Source organism: Poecile atricapillus, chromosome Z (assembly GCF_030490865.1).
Source record: "Poecile atricapillus isolate bPoeAtr1 chromosome Z, bPoeAtr1.hap1, whole genome shotgun sequence".
Lineage (NCBI taxonomy): Eukaryota > Metazoa > Chordata > Aves > Passeriformes > Paridae > Poecile > Poecile atricapillus.
The window spans coordinates 84,135,675-84,152,716 of NC_081289.1; the positions used below are offsets into that span (position 1 = coordinate 84,135,675).

Sequence of the window (17,042 nt, forward strand, 5' to 3'; positions counted from 1 at the left end):
TAAATATGCCTTCATATGCTAAACTATTAGCATTAAATTTAGTTTAAGAAGCTGGTATACAATCAGGCTTTGGAGCTAATTAATAGGCTTTGGCCCCACACTCTGTGCTATGTAAAATTTTTCATGTTCCATTGCTGGAGGAAAAGTGGCAAGATGACATGGAGTACAGTCATGCACCACCATATAAGAAAAGAGCCTTTTCAAAGAGCAAACAAAAAGTGAAGAGCGTACCCCCAAAATACACATTTTGTAACAATATTATGGAGATCACAGGAAACATTACTGTTGAATGACACAGGCATTTAACAACTCCACCTTGTGGTACTGACCAGTGTCACAATGATTTCTGCAAAGCTTGTGTTGCTCTGAAAAGGCTTTTTATGTCCTTATCATCATGCTGGGAATGAAGTACATAAGACACATGCAATAGTGTTCAGGTTGTGTACATACCTCACTTCACCCTCTAGAAAGAAGCTTGAGTAACAGCCTTGGATCACCCCACCAGTGAACAGCTCATCAGACACCCTGCACTGGCCAAGCCAGGCAAAGGACACCTGACTCACACATATTGTGTATAAATGTGCATTTGATCCCATTTTTGACTTCTAGAAATACAACAGAAGAATGATATTCTGCCCTTTCAGTCTCACTACTAATAGTCTTTGCCAGTTTAATGGATTGCATCCAAGTCTCACTCAGTGGAAAAGAAAAAATACAGTTAAAATCAGTTCTTCCTGGTTGTGGTCCACAAGATCTTAAGTGGTCTGTGGCCTGCATGAATGGGGATTCCTTCATGAGTAGTTAGATCAAACAGAAAATTATTGTTAGAAGAAAGAAAGTGCTTGACTTACCTCTAAATATTTCTTTTCTTGATGATATAGTTCCACAAGCTTGTTACATACGTCACACCATTTCTGCCTGTCACCACTAGAAAGGAGGAAGAAAATCCCCTCAAAACAAGCTAAGTTTTCATATAATAGTGTAATGTTTTTCAAATTCTGACAAATAATTTTCAGTTAAGTTCAGCCGTCCAGCTAATATTTAGAATAAATACTACAAATCGCCCTAGAAGTTTCAATCATTTTTTGATCAGCTTTCAAAATAAGAGAACAACCAAACACTCCAGTCAGCTACAGTGACAGCTGAGTTAGATTTGTTTACAATTGTACCTCTATGAATTGCATCACACATATTCTGTGACCTTACAGCAGTGAAAAATGAGGCTTCTTACCATGCAGGCAATGAACTATCAGACAGAAATGCTTCAAGCCAGTGAGTTTAGAGAGGAATAGGATAATGGAATGCCCCAAACTACCAGCCTCAAGTACAAGTAAACTAAGAGAGTTTTTGCTCTAACAAAAAGGACAGGAAAAGGAAACCTTACCTAAGTAGAGAAAACCTCAGCAAAAATGAAACCTTACCTAAGTAGAGAAAATCTCAGCAAAAGGGCTGAACCACTGATGTGAGAAGGCTTTAAAAACACAAAGTCTATACTGTATATCACCAAGTGGCATTCACCAAACTAGAAATCTTAAGAATGAATTTATGGCATTCGATACCCTTTACCTTTCATAGAGTTCCAAAAGTTTTTGGTAAACATCTGCTAAGTCTCCTTTGACATCTATTTGGTTGGGTTTCTCATACAAATTTGCTAATCCCTTAAGAAAAAAACCAAAAAAAGTAAAGGAAGTAAGATTTGACGACAATGCTTATGTTTTATGTGAATGCTACCTATTCCGCATACAAAAAATATTCCACTGCCTTCAATGGAGTCAGTGTTAAGGCAGTAATCATTGTGCAGAATTCTGCACAGCCCACTCAATCTACTTATATTAAGTGAAAAGCTTCATTCATTTTTTTAAGCAATACCAACAATTCTTTGAAACTTGTATATATTGCATGATCTCTTCTGCACAAACGACAGTATAAAAGTTCACTAGGCCATATGATTATATATTTAAATATATATATATATATATATATACACCCAAGAATTGTATCAAGAAAGCCAGAATCTAATTGCAAAAGTGAGGAAACACACACTGCATTCAGGCCCCAACAGTTCTACTTTAAAACAGCACTTACACTGAACATACTAAGAATCTTATTATCTTAGAAAAGTATTGATTATTGATACCAGCAGCAGACTTAACATGAAATATTTCATAAATCAATGAATAACAAAATTGTACGCTGTAAATCTATATTACAATAGGTTGTAACGCACACACCACACAGCTATTTTAAAGGTACACTTTTGCTTTCAAGTGACAACAACATTCATTAACAATCCACTTGATGCTGAAAGCTGGAAAAATACATTACTAGATAAAACATTTTCTCACCGCAAGAGAATAACTGTCAAGTGTTTCCTGAGCAACAAGAATAGAAGTTTTTACATGGACAAATTTACTGCCTTTGTTTCAATTTGCGTTCTCCCTGACTCATCTCACAGCTGTGTAGTCTACACAAAAAATACAAACTCAAACATATTGAAAATAAAGTTTACCATGGTTTTACAATGGACACACACTAATAGGAACCTCATCTACTTCAAAGCTTCTGTGGAACTTAAGGGCCTCAAGAAAACAAGATACAAGTCTTCACTCTGCTTTATTCCTACACATAACTCCATAGTGATACTTTTGAGGGAAATAAAAAGTGGACATTCACATACCTGCCATGCCAGTAGCTGGTTTGGTTCAAGTTCAATTGCCTTTTTGTATGCTCCTTTGGCCTGATCAGGCTGGTCTAACTCAGCAGCTGCCAGGCCAATGAATACCCAAGCATTGTAGTTATTTTTTTCTTGCTTCAAGACTGCCTAAAAATACACAATTTTTAATAAAACTGGTGAAAGAAATGTAACTTGCAGATCCATGTACTGAGTTTTATCACTACAGTTTGATGGATTATTTTATATGGCAATATTAATACTTAAGTAATTTTAAGGAAGATGCTGAGATTAATAACTTCAGCTTCTTATACCAGAGGATGCTTCGTACTTGAAGTGCTGAGCTAGTAACTTGTATCTGCATCTCAGCAATTAAAGCACTCCTATGAGGTCTGGATTAGAAATGGATTTTCATCTCTATCATGCTAGACTTAAGATTCTTTCGCCACATATAAGAAAATTCTAAAGGAAGGGGAATAAAAGCTTACATGTGGGAAACCAACACAAGTAATTAAGTTAAATCTGAAAATCCATCTCAACTATCACATCAATAAGGTACTCCACACTCTGCACTATTATAAAGTTGTGGAGGTATGGGGAAAAAAAAAACGTGCAAAAAGCCCCAAACTTACCTTCCATGTATAAAATTTATTACCTTGCAATGTTTTAAGGCCTCCTTATACTCTTTATTTCTTATTGCGTCTCTAGCACTCTTTAATGCTGCCTTCACCTCCTTATTTGACATCGTGGCTGCTAAACAAAAAGGACATATCATCACTGCTTGTTAAAGAAGATACTCTGACACACACAAAATGCATATACCTTTATTGCACAGAGGTTGTTTTAAACAGAGAAACATAGTGCAGTATGCTGAAATGCATACAGCACTAGAAACTGATGAAAACAAATGTCACGGTTAAAACCACGCACATTTAGATCCAATGCAGGATTCAGTCATGATTCCAAACAGTTAAATGATGCAAAGTAGCTATCCAAGAATGAAACCTTTTTTACAGGTTAAGATAAATTTAAGGAAGACAAGTGTTTTAAGAGCATGTAGTTAGACTTAGGAGAAAACACCCTATGCATAATAGCTCCTCTTTAAAAAGAAATCAAGCAGTTTAAGAACCTAAGAACCCTGCTTAAGAAGTCTATTGCGCCAGAAACGTGCTCCAGTGGCTGCTAAGAATCAGGGTTTCTCTTGGGTGCTTTCTACAGCAGCGTCATGGCATCTGTCACACGCCGGTGTGGCCCACCCTGCTCCTCTCCCTTCACTCACACTTACGGCAGACTCTGCTTCTGACTACGGCCATGAATCAAGAAAAGGAAAGCATTTAAGGACACAGCAAAGAGACATTCATGCTTTTGAACATAATCATGCGCTGTTTTGTAGTATGTTGTACTTTAAAAACACCAGTCAAAGCTGCCGAGATGGGATGAGACTGAGAAACAACAGTTCTAGTGTCAGCACCCAGAAAGATGAAAAAAGCAACCAGCTGAAGAACAAAAATACTTTTTAAGAGCTGTAAAGCAAAAATAAAGGAATGGTTGAATTAGCCCCATTTTTGATTGCTAATTTAGCAATGAAAATACACAGGATGACACCAAATTTCAAAGATTCCCTAAGAACCTATAAAGAAACCTGTCCGACTTGCATTGCTCAGCAGCTCCTGGAGATAAATTTGCTTCCTAAGAGGGAACAGATGCTTCGGCCATCACAAGTGCACCCCACCGCAGGCACTGTCCAGCATGAGCTGCAGAGTCATCTATAGGCAAAATACCACTTCGGTGCAAACCCGGGCACCGGGCAGGCGGCCGGCCCCCAGAGCGAGGCCACCCAGCCTGTCGCGCAGGTGCGGTCCGCGGCCCGCGGCCCGCCTGAGGAGGCAATCCACACCCGCAACCTCCCCAGGGAGAACTACGGCGGACAGAACCAGGCCACCACGGCGCGTCGCCACCCGCCCCTGCCGCACCTTCAGCCACCGCCGCCTCCGCCACCTCAGCCGCCGCCCGGCCACATGCGCACTCCGACCGCCGGGCAGTGACGCGCCCGCCCAGCCACCATTTTCTCTTGGGGCACTGCGGGAGATGTAGTTCCCGTCTCCCGGGGCCCGCTGGGAACTGCAGGCCGCCGCCCGGGGCCCGGTGGGAGTTGTAGGCTGCAGCGAGCGGTTAGTGTGTGGCGTGGTCAAGCCTTACGCTGTGGCCAGAGCCCCGGAATCTGTTTTCGGGGCTGATTCTCGTTTCGGTTCGGGAGCTGGAGGCCACCGTGGCGGGGCGATGCGAGACGACGGGCCGCTGGGGAGAGCCAGGCTGGTGCTGCTCCTCATGGCCGCCGGGTCGGGAGCAAGGCCGCGGCCTACCGCCCCCGGGGACCAGCCCCCATCTAACGTGGTGCTGGTGGTCTGCGATTCCTTGGTGAGTGACCGGGGCGTGGGAGGGCACTCTGACAGGTAAGGGAGAGCCGAAAAATCCTCGGCGGTGGCCTGTGCGGGGCTACCGAGACTGAAGCACCACGGCCATGGGGATGCATTGCCCAGGCCAGAGGTAGGGGCATGCGCACACGGGCCCATCGTGTGGCGAGGCACTCGCACCTCGCCTGTTCAACCGTGTTCCAAACCAAACGTGGCCCGCTTTCTGGGGGTGTACGCCGTGCTCCCAGCAGAGGCATTACAGCAGCCGAGAACCTCTGCGCAGGTGGCTCCCGCCGTCTGGTGTGATACTGTCACTTGTCACCCGGGGCGTGCCAGCAGGACTCTGGCGTGGGGCAGCCGCCAGGGGAACAGGGCTGGTGGGGGAAGTCAATGGTCTTCAGCTGGTGAAAAGCCTAGTGGCAAGCAATGTCACCAAACCCGGTTATCCTTCCCATTGTAAATTCTAAGAGTGTTAAGCTCCACAACAAATGGGATAGAGAATTTCTGTAATCACAGATGAAATTACTGTCTTACCAGGCATCAAGTACTGGTTTACTGAGGCTATTATAAGGCATAACAACACAATAAACTTTTCGGACATGTATCTTTAGTGGTAGGCATCTAACGGCTTCATTACAGTGATTTATTAATTTATTTGGCTTAACCCTCAAGACACATAGAAATTTTTCGACTCATAATTACTAGACCTTGCATGTATCTTCACAGTTAACTCACTGTGCCTGCCCAGCACACTGGAAATGCTTTGATGTACGTCTTACTCTGAGGAGCCTTGGTTTCTCTAACTCACCTGAGCTCTCCTTGTTGTGGAATCAAACATAAGCTCCGTGGTGTTAAGCTCCAGGTTAACTTTTAAGCTCCAGTTAAACTTTTGCATTTCATCACTTCTCTTTCGCTATTGAGGAAGTTTGATTTGTAGCCTTCTTAGGCTTCCGTCCTTGACTGCACAGATAAAAGCAGCTGGCTTCTTGCCTGCTGCCTGTTTTTCTTGCGATGTATTTTTCCTAAATATTTGGTAAACATGTATTAATTTTTTCAAACCTTGTCTTTAAGCACAATTTGTTGTGATTTCAAAGGTAAAGAAATAGCTCCTTCTTTATTAATGTAATAGTTCCTTGTCAACTTTCCTTGCTTTGTCTCTATTGTCTGTTAGTTTTAGTTTTAGTAAATCATCTCACTTAATATTCCAAAATAATGCATGTTGTTTTTCTCCAAATTTTCAGTTCACCAGAAGTCTATTTACCAATAGTTAAAATTAGAGTATTTAGGGTCCTGAGGGTTATTCAATGTCCATTTTATATCCAGATATTAGCAGAGGCTGCAGACAAACCTTAGATGAACTTTTATATGTCCCCTTTAAGCAGGAAGATTCTTGTAAACTGTATTACAGGGATTAATGAGGTAACCCCTACAAAAAAGAAAGGTAAAACCCCACAATGTTTGTGGAATTCTTATGTAAACAATTAAGAACAAGGTGCTGTTTTGAAAAGTGTCATATTTGCATAGGCATACAAAGAGCAATATAGTAAAATGTGTTGTGTAAGCTCTTTTTTGAGCTGGATTTGAAGGTAGAAATAGATGAATTATTTTGATGACATCACTAGTAGAGAGTAGGAAGGATTGGGTACTGTTGAAACTAATAGATTTTCTGGAAAAAAAGCTCAAGACCTGCAGGCTGTTAAAAGGTCTGGACTTCCATTAGAAAGTGTTCTTGCCTTTGCTGTCTATGAAGGAATCACACCTATTTTACCAAGCGGGACAAAAATTTTTTCCTCAGTGATGCTGGACTGTGTTTGGCCTGCAGAGCAGTGACCTCTTGCTTGAACAGCTAGCTTTCTGCTGCTGTGTCATGTCAGGCATTGTGCTATTTGAAGGGTTTCCTAGTGAAATGTGCTAATGAGCCAATTCAGCTCCTGAATTGCTACTTGAAGTAAACTGTGTAATGGATGATGGATTTGCTTGCAATGCATCTCAAGTTCCTGGATGAAAGGTGCTTGTTTGTGTGAATTTTATTTCCTTAGGTGTTTCAAAACCTGGAAATCCTACACAGTTCTTAGAGGATGGATTTCCAGGAATAGCTGTTGAGCTTCCACCTTCTCAGCCAATTCAAGACACTTACAACTTTCACTGAATACCCTGTCGTCTATAGAAACAATGATCATGTCACAGTACACCAAGCATCCTGTGACACAAAGTACCTGGAGTTCTTTTGCTTCTGTGTCCTTGAAAATGGTATCATAGTATCCATATAAGGAACTGTTGTCTCCAGCTGTTCAAGCAAGATTTTGTTGGAGAAGCTTAAGAATGTGTTGTTGACAGGACTGCACAGCAGTTGTGTACTTTTTGTCATGGATTAGGAATGGTGTTTTTCAATTTAGTGTTCACACTAAAATCACTCCAAGCCATGTGCTACTTGCTCGCTCCTCTGTCCCTGTCCCATTCCTCTGTGGCAGGCTGGAGCAGAGAATTGAAAGCACAAAAGATAAAGGTCATAGGATGTGGTAAGAACAATTTACTAGAAACAGCAGAATTAGAGCAGTTTACTACGCCAGTAACAGCAGCAACATTAATAACAAAAATGTAAAAAGACAGGCCAGCAATTCACATCTGAATGCTCACCACTACACTATGTAGAGCCTGAGAGTACCTGACCACTGCCACACTACCTTGACATGGAAGTGACCCCTTCCCCTGTTCATGGAAAATGACGTGAGGTGGTACACAATAACCTCCATGTCTTAGCCTTGTCCCCTCCTGGCTACTGCAAAAATGAACCCTACCCTGGCTAGAACCAGGACAACTTTCTAACGAGCGCTTTCAGCCCAATGTTTTGTTCAAGTGTCTATTGTATTACAGCTTTATTTCCAGTTTGTCCTACTGAGTGCTTGTTCAAGATGCCATTTGTAGTAGTATACAAAATTACGTGATTGTTCATTTAGCATGCTCTGATATGAGCTGATTTCAGAGGCTGGGATGCCGCAGTTAGCTCTACTGGTGCCAAATGAAGTGACTCTCTACAATGCTGGGTTATCCAAGAGTATTTCTGCCAGAAACCAAATGGCAGGAATTATTTTTTTCTGCAGTTAAAACTGCAGATGCACTGTTGCCTGTCTGTTCACTGAAGAGCTGGTCAGGCTGGGGCTGCATCTTATTCAACCAAGCAAAGAAGTAAAAGTGACAGATAAAACACAATGACATGAAATATGGCACTCTGCATTAAGCCTGGTTTCATGTGATGAAAATCTTCTGCTGTAAAATTACCTATTCAGAATATTTAATCTTTTTTAGGTTACTGATTAAAAACTCTGTCTAAACAAATAGGTGAAAAGGAAATTAGCATTATGAAGGTATCAAAAGGGAACCCTTGTGGATGGGATTTCTGTGGGAGAATAGCTTTCCTTTAGCTTTCTGATCCCTTTTCCAGTCTGTAGTTTCAAAGAAGTTCAAAGAGAACTGGTATGGATAACCCTTTAAAAAGGATGAGGGATCAATGATGTTTTCACAGAAATGTTACAGAAGTATGTGTGCTACTGCACACATCTGCATTGGGATTCAGCGTTACTCCGTCACCCTTCACTTTTCCTACTCCCATTGAATGTGTCACCCCTGAAGAACTGGAGCTTGGAATATGCATAGTGATACAGTGGAATTAATTTTACTGTAAAGAAGCACATTATCTTTTCCACAGCACTTTTTAAAAAGTGATCCATTTTATATTGATCTACTTAGAGCTTCTCAACACTGTTTTCCATACCTGTGTAGAACTGGCAGCATTTGAGCAACACAAGTGCAAGGTAACAAACAAAAGAATTAATGCAGCCGATAGTTTGCATTAATGCTGTTTATGTGTTGCCTTTGTCTGATTGCAGGATGGACGCTTAACATTTTTTCCAGGAAATCAGACTGTGGATTTACCTTCCATAAATTTTATGAAAAGACATGGCACTGTCTTTCTCAATGCCTACACCAATTCTCCAATTTGTTGTCCTTCCCGCGCAGGTAGAATCAAGCAAAACATCAGATAAGTGCTTGCACGTGTCAATTTAAATATGTGGTAATGGTGGGAAATTTGAAGTGACTTATTGGGGAGGGATTTGTTTTGTTTTTCAATAACATCCTTTTGTTTTATTTTTTAGTTTGTGCTTGAATTCTTATGGTATTCTGTTTCATCTGTTGATCTCTTCTGTTTCTTATGTTTCCTCCTTTATTTTTTGTTTTCCTTTTTTCAGTTGTGTAAGCTCCCGAATTTTTTTATAAACTCCACTGAAGCTTCAGATTTTTAAAAAATCTTCAGGATTTATAGAGAAATCATTGATTTGTTCTGCTGCAGTGCTGAAACTACATGCAGAACTACTCTCTTTTCCCAATACAATGTTAATAAATATCTTTCCTGTATTCAACAAAGAGAAATAATAACAGCTGAATAAAGTGGTAGCTGTTGTCACTGTCTTCTAGATACATGATGCATCCTTCAGTAGCTTTAATTGAATACTTCTATGTTTTTCTTTACTTAATGTGATTCTTGTTCTGTGTTCAATTTCACACTTGCAGAATTTTCCAGGAAGATAGAAGGAAGCTATATTCCTCAATCAAAGGTTACATCTTAAAACATTTCTACATTTTCAGTTGTTGCAAAGACCCTTCTTAATCTGTAGCTATAAAAGAGATCCCCCTTTCTCTCAAAGCATACACTGAAAGAAGTGGCAGGTAAAGGCAGTCAAATATAGTGTTACATTTTTAGTATTACCTTTATTGATTCCCAGTCCCCATTTCTTTTTCTCATGGTCACATATTAAGTGAGTGATGTTACATGAACAAGCAGCCTTTTTTTATTTTCTTGATGCTTGAGTCTTTTTGGCCAATTTTTATTGCTAGGAACAATGAACTTCATGTTAAGTTATTTAATTTTATGAAATTTTTGAAAATAACAGGTTAGTACTCCTGTGAGAAAGAAACTGCATGATGAATTAAACAATTAATCAGTTATGTGTAGCATTATAGATAGCCGTGACCACTGAGCTCATATGTGTGGCTCTGAACCAGCAAGACAACTTTTGCTCAGCCAGGAGCTTGGATACCTGCAAGGAACTGAGGGTGCATCTTTTGTGGAGGTGTCAGGGATGATAGCAGAAGAGATGGTGGGAAAGAAGGCTTTGGGGTGGGGAAAGGATGAGTATTGCCATGTGGGGCTGATGCATTTTGCTTACAGGATATTTCTAGTGCTAGTGGAATTACTTAATTTTGTTTTGTTTTGTTATAACTCTAAATTAGCATTGAAAAGTGTGAACAATTCTTGATAAGCTACAAAGAAATAGGAATTCACTAAAAAAATCTTCCCTTATAGTTCCTTTGCAACTCTTGCCTTGGTTTCCTTTCTTCTTGGTATCTTCTTTAATATTCTCACTTTGTGTCTGCAACTGGAAGTGAAGTAGATTACCTAAAATGAATAAAATTGAAGGCTTATTGTATTTATGAAAATACTATATTGTAATTCTGTCCACATATACACTTAACTTTAAACTCATATGAAATTGAATTGTAGTAAGGGGAACTAATACTCTGAAACACATATGAATACAGGATGTTGCATCAGGATCTGTACTACCATGCCATTTTCTTTCAGAAATCAAGAAGAATATTTTCTGATCTAATTAAAACTTGATTTAATCATTGCATGGCACCTGGAAAGATAGGACCTTCTTCTCCTATTCTGTGGATTATTTGAGTAAATTTTGTTACTTGTATTGATTATGAAATAAGATTTGGAAGAGTAATACTTTGTATTCCTTGTTCTATTGTATCATAGTTTGGATTTTTAGCCTCTTTAATAATGAGAGGATGAATCCTTTCTCAACCATATAGGTGGGGGGTACTAGTCACTCATCTTTTCTTTTTTTTCAGCTATGTGGAGTGGTCTTTTCACTCATTTAACAGAATCTTGGAATAACTTCAAAGGTCTAGATCCAGATTATATAACATGGATGGATATCATGGAAAAGCATGGCTACCGTGCACAGAAGTTTGGGAAATTGGATTTTACTTCTGGACATCATTCAGTAAGGTAATCAGGTAGATTCTCCTGCTAATAAATAGGCAGCAGTGAACAAATAATGTAGTGATCTGTCACGTGGTTTCAGTCTCCAGTTGAAATTACAGTAGCTTTAATTTAAAAGAAATTGTGTTAGTAGAGATTGGTCCTGCGGATTTAGGGAGAGGCAAGCATATCCCATGCAGCTGTACTTTGGCTTTCTTTCTGTAGTTGAAAGATAATACAGAGGATTCTTTCAAATAAAAATCTCAGACTCAGTTGACAAATAGTGTGAATCTGTGCCAGAATGTGGAGAAGGGTCCACAAGATGGAGTGCTATTTCTAAGCATTATTTTGTAGATGTGAGAAGAGCCACTCTGACATAAATGGATAATCAATAAGAAAGAAGAGTCAGAAGCAGCCATACAAGGCTGAAGATCTGAGTATAAAATAGATGCACAGTCATTATTGCTCAACTGAATAACAGTTCTCCTTTATGCCAGAATTTTAAATTGCTGAAAGTATAGGGGAAGTTCTTCAGGAATTCATAATGCTTTTTGCTTGGAGGAAAAGTGAAGAAAACATTTTCTGCTGATTATGTGACTTGTGTATGTATTTTCAGTAACCGTGTGGAAGCTTGGACTAGGGATGTTAACTTCCTGCTCCGACAAGAAGCAAGACCTATGGTGAAACTTACAGGCCATAGGAAGCAGTTTAGAGTGATGGAAACAGATTGGTGGAACACTGATAAAGCAGTGAATTGGATAAAGGAAGAAGCTGTTAACTTTACTCAACCATTTGTTCTTTACTTGGGACTAAATTTACCACACCCATATCCATCACCCTATGCAGGAGAAAATTTTGGATCCTCTACATTTTTAACATCTCTGTATTGGCTTGAAAAGGTACATGAGTATAAAATTTAAATATAATTTTATTAATAACTGTACTTATTTTATAATTATAAAATAATTATATAATTATAATTATATGATTATAAAATTATAAATTATAATTATTTTATATTTTATAATTTTATGAATAACTGTACTTATTACAAAAAATATTTTATTCCCTATTTTTCGAGATAAGACCAGTAAGAAAGTACTGTGTAGTGATGTTAGATTTCTGATTAAAGACTAAGCAAACAGAAGTGACAAATTTGTCTCGTTTGTGTGAAAGTGTTTGTTAGCAGTAGTTGTTGAATCAATGAGGAGCTATGGAGTTCAATGGCTAGAAACACATTAAGATAAATGAGGTTGTTGCTCTTCTTAGCTGTAAATTAATTTTGGTAGTGGTCTGAAGTTCATTGTTATGAACATTCTGTATTTTGTTTGTTAGAAATTATGCGTGTAATGATTTTGTCTGAGTTTTACAGTGAAAGGTTGACTTTTTCTGCAGTGGACCTAAAACATGAAACAGCATAAGACACAACAGAAGTCTTCCTTTTCTGTTAACTTTTTCTGTGCTACTGTAGGTTTTCAAGCACAAGAAAGTGTCTTCATGTCTCTGTGTAAAGCTAAGAAATGGCACTCTATTCCAAAGAAGAAATACTTTTTCTCTGTCTTGTATATTTTCCAGTTGCCATTATCTGCCATAAAATATAATTGTGTTGCAACAGATTTAATTGCAGAAAGGAATTAACATTCTCTGCAGCTGCAGAATTAGATTTAGGTTGATAAGACTTTATAGTTCAAAAAACCCCTCTATATGCAATTTATATAACTTGTGGCCTTTTCCCCAAGAGGACTGCTAAACCTTTTTATCTAGGTATACCAAAAATACAAATACTTAGCAAAAAAGGATTTACATATGAAGGTTGAGAGATGTGAATTTTTTCATAATAGTGAGGTTTGTGGATTCTTCTGGGAATGATGAGAAGTTTGTGGAGAGAAGAAGAGCTTGGGGAAAAAAAACTTTTCATTTACAAAAAAGAAACACCCAGCTTAGTTATTAAGGAAAACTTGCTGGGTGCTAATTGCTAGGTTAAATGTGTCTTGGGAAGCATAGGTACTTTTTTTTGAGTCACAGACAGAGTTATAACACCTGTGATGAATTTTTGTTATCTTTTATCCAGTCAGAGTACCTTCACTACACAGCTTGCTGGGGTCCTTCCTACCACTGTGTATACATACTGCATTGTGTGGACCATATATTACCATTTATTGACCATTGGCCAATTCTTCTGCAATGTCATGGTCTTTTTTTTGTCATGTAAATGTTGTTTTTTTGGTCATGGAAGAAGCAGTCTTTTAAAATTGCAAAGTAATCTCATGAAGACGTTTGATCACATAGGTGAAGAACTGAATTAAATGTCTTGTTTATTTGAGCTGTAATACAGAACAGAGTATCCACATGGTATATCTGTGAAACCCTGTGTTGTTAAGCAGATGGTCCCCTATATTATTTTGCCCAAGCTGTCATTTTTTCAGAGCTTCTTTCTTAGTCATAAATTACGTGTCTTGGTTTAAGATGATTCAAAGGGGTAGACACTCTAAAATAAGTTCCTCTCCTTAGTTTCAACCAATCCCTTTCCACCAATAAGGAACCAATATCAATGATATAAGTGAAAAAATAACATTTTACTAACAAGTGAAACATACAAAAAATAGCAGTGAATAATCAGTCACTAGATACAAAATTGGTGAATCTCAGGAGCTTCACGGCAACAAAGACACCCAATACTGGTGGGGTGCTGGCCCCTTCTAATCCGACAGCCCCCCACTGCTTACTCCCTGCAGGGGGCAAAGGGAAAATAGTGTCACTCCTTCCAAGGTGGCACCTGCCACAGGTAACCATGCACTCCAAGAAACAAAGGGGATGGATGGCAGCAAACCCTCCTGGGAAAGTTGGTGCTTACAAAGGTCTAGTGGCAGATGGGAAGGGCTGGCAAGCGTGGTCAGCCCATATGGGGTCAGCACCGCTGCTCACTGATTCCTCTTGCACCTGCTTGACGCCGCTGGTGTTGGTGCTGGTGCCTTCTGATCTGCTGGTGTGCTGGAGAAGGGAGCAGGGAAAACAGGTCTCTGGACACTGCTGTGGAGTTGCCCAACCTGCAGGGGTCTGATCAAGATTCACTGCCTATAGAGTTTACAAAGATCACTGGGAATGTGGTTTCTGTTTGCTAAATGCAGTTTTTTCCCAGTTGCTGCAGTTGCAAGCCCATAAACCCACCTGTATCAACCTCTCTGAGGCAGAGTCCCCTCTTTCTACAAAAGAGGAAGTCAGCTTGGGTTTCTTGACCTTTTAAAGTGACTAGCACCTCCTGACTCCCCTGCAATTCTGGTTCCAGCCATGCTTCGAGTCTTAAAGACAAGTAACAATCTTACGGCACAGATAGATATGGAATACAGGCCATTTTGGGTTACTCTGGACATTACAATAGACAAAGGGATTGTGGCTTTGTGAGTCCTTGAAACTAGGCTGAAGTCCTGTAGAAAAGAATCATAGACGGAGAGGGATGATTTTTGCTGTCATCTTAAGCAGCTAATAAATACCATTTGCAAAGTCCAAAAGTAACATTATGTAGCCAAGAACTTTGAGCAATAAGAAAATGACTGAAGCAGTAGTGGGAATATACAAATAGATTGGCTTTTTAATTTCGTACTGATCTCACATTTCTTGATAACTAGATGGAACTAGATACGTCAAATGGATTTGACGTATGTAGAAACATGTAGAAAATATTAGAAAATTGGATTAATGTAGTCAATTCTTTTTATCAAGATGCCAAGACTTGTCATCACTGTCCTGGAGGCTTTCCCAGACAACGTGATTTTCCATGTTGTTCTCTAGTCCCACATAACATCCAATCTTTTAGATCTGTGAGTTCATAGTTATTCTACGTAGTTACGAAGACTCTATGCCAGTATTGTGTACCTACTCTAGAAGAGTGTTCTGTGATATCTCTCTTAAAAATATACAGCAGTTGTTGAATCACATATTTGTGGGTCCTAGCCTTAGCTTCTAGTTGATTTTCATAGGTTTTTAAAAAAACAATTTACCTGTGGAAGCTGTGGGGAAGCATGGAGGATGTAGCTGCACAGTGTAACAACTTAGCAGCTAGTGTTTCCTGGGCCACAATTGCAGAACTGTGAATTTATGCTTTATAGTTTTTTAAATTAAATCTGTGTTCAAAAACTTGTTTAATTCAGTTGCTAAAGTAATGTTAATTTTCTCTTATTTTTTAGGTAAATTATGAAGCTATTAAAATACCCAAGTGGTCTTCTCTTTCAGAGATGCATCCAGTAGACTATTACTCATCATACACCAAGAATTGCACAGGAGAGTTTACAACAGAAGAAGTGAGAAATATTAGAGCATTTTATTATGCTATGTGTGCAGAGACAGATGCCATGCTGGGTAGGTAGTATTTTATTACACAGTGGGTTTTCTAGTTCTAATTTTTTTTAAAAAAAAAATGCTGATAGGGCTGATCTTTGGGGGAAAAAGATAGAAGAAAAATCCACCACATTTCACATCTGGGAGTAAGTTGTTGAAAGTTGCTCATTCTGTCTATATGATAAATGACAGGATACCCTTTTAGGTGAATTGAGAGCACTCTGGAAAGTAATCACAGCCAGCATCAGAAGCTCTGTAGAAAACCAGTGACTGTAGCAAAATATTGCATGGCCCATTGCACTGGTTTAAAATCCAATGGGAAAATTACCTCATGCAAGCTGCCCCTTTTCCCCCATCCCCTTTTGACAGCACAGGAAATATTAGGGGAGACCACAAGTAGGAACAACAGTTATACTGAAAATCTCGCAATAAACACAATATTGATAAAAAAGAACACAAAGGGAGAGTGCCCTACCCAAAAGAAGGATGTTCACCAACAAAAAAGCAAAAACACTCCCCAGAGAGAGTACCCAGTGCAGTTTTCCCAGACAAAGGCAAGATGGCACCTGTCATCTCCATCCCCTCCATACTGGAGCATGCAGCTCAAGGAAAGAAAAGCAATGAGGCAAAAAAGTTTCTGCAGTTTATTATCATTCCCCTAACCTGGAAACAAAGGAAAACAGGGTCAAAACAAAGCCTGGAGAGCTAATTAATCCAAATAAAGAGTCCTGCTTCTGAAAGTGCTAGCCCTGACAGTGGCACCAGCAGCAGAAGCAGTAGCAGCAGTGGTGGTGGCAGCAGCTTGTCTCATCTTCCTGCTGCTACACCAATAGTTACAGCTTGTCAGGGTTTCGGGAATAGTTACAGCCTCATGACTTCAGCAACAGTTAAGCGAACAGTTCATACCTTTCCACCACTGAGGTAAGACTGAATCAACTTCAACACACCTTGGCCTTTCTGGCTGAAAACCATGCTCTCTGCATGACATAGGTGGTATGCTATTAAACAATCCTGGAAACTCCACCGCTCTTTTCCTCTGTACCCAGGACACCCATGTACAAGAGGAACTAAGTCTCTTTCATTAAGTGCTAGCTGAAGTAATGGAAACATCTTTGTGAAGGGAACAGACTGTAAAAGCTGAGCTGTAAGAAAAGATAAATCTTAAGGCATGAGTAGTTTTCCTTAGAGACTGATTTCAAATTTGTAGACTGGATAACAGTTGTTACACATAGACTAAACAGTAAAGTTACACTTGGAGTGTCCCTTAAAAGCATATTATTAAAAGTTATGAAGAAATAATTAATTGTACATTAAGAATTCTTCAGAGTTTGCAGGAAGGTGTACAGATACAAAATTTACAATGGAAGTTTGTCTTAATTTACTTTATTGTATTTTTTGATTTGAAAAGTGACCATGAATGAACAAGAATTTGTTTAAATACTAATAGGAAATTCATGATCAAATACGCTAATCTTTTAGGCATATGTCCTAAACCAGGACAGCATATTAGATTGGAAAATTAATTAAAAGACATAGAATTGCTCTTCCTCATTTTAAGAATGAAAAGAGA

At 39.2% G+C, this 17,042-nt stretch overlaps 2 protein-coding genes across 5 annotated transcripts in view; one reads left to right on the plus strand and one right to left on the minus strand.

Annotated features, from left to right (window-relative positions):
* SKIC3 (SKI3 subunit of superkiller complex) overlaps window positions 1-4,736 on the minus strand; it is a 45,499-nt gene extending 40,763 nt beyond the window's left edge. Inside the window, exons 1-5 of one of the 2 annotated variants that reach the window (XM_058864242.1) lie at window positions 4,645-4,736; window positions 3,327-3,424; window positions 2,678-2,821; window positions 1,567-1,658; window positions 852-927 (exon numbers count right to left, since the gene is read on the minus strand). In XM_058864242.1, the coding sequence (XP_058720225.1) occupies window positions 852-927; window positions 1,567-1,658; window positions 2,678-2,821; window positions 3,327-3,416 (402 nt within the window). In that variant the 5' untranslated portion in view covers window positions 3,417-3,424; window positions 4,645-4,736. The remainder of the gene's footprint in view (window positions 1-851; window positions 928-1,566; window positions 1,659-2,677; window positions 2,822-3,326; window positions 3,425-4,644) is intronic. The other variant, XM_058864243.1, reaches the window with a different exon arrangement.
* Window positions 4,737-4,804: 68 nt separating this feature from the next.
* ARSK (arylsulfatase family member K) overlaps window positions 4,805-17,042 on the plus strand; it is a 41,644-nt gene continuing 29,406 nt past the window's right edge. For all 3 annotated transcript variants that reach the window (XM_058864248.1, XM_058864249.1, XM_058864247.1), the window contains exons 1-5: window positions 4,805-5,089; window positions 8,973-9,102; window positions 11,005-11,164; window positions 11,754-12,036; window positions 15,322-15,493. In XM_058864248.1, coding sequence (XP_058720231.1) covers window positions 4,952-5,089; window positions 8,973-9,102; window positions 11,005-11,164; window positions 11,754-12,036; window positions 15,322-15,493 — 883 coding nt within the window. In that variant the 5' untranslated portion in view covers window positions 4,805-4,951. The remainder of the gene's footprint in view (window positions 5,090-8,972; window positions 9,103-11,004; window positions 11,165-11,753; window positions 12,037-15,321; window positions 15,494-17,042) is intronic.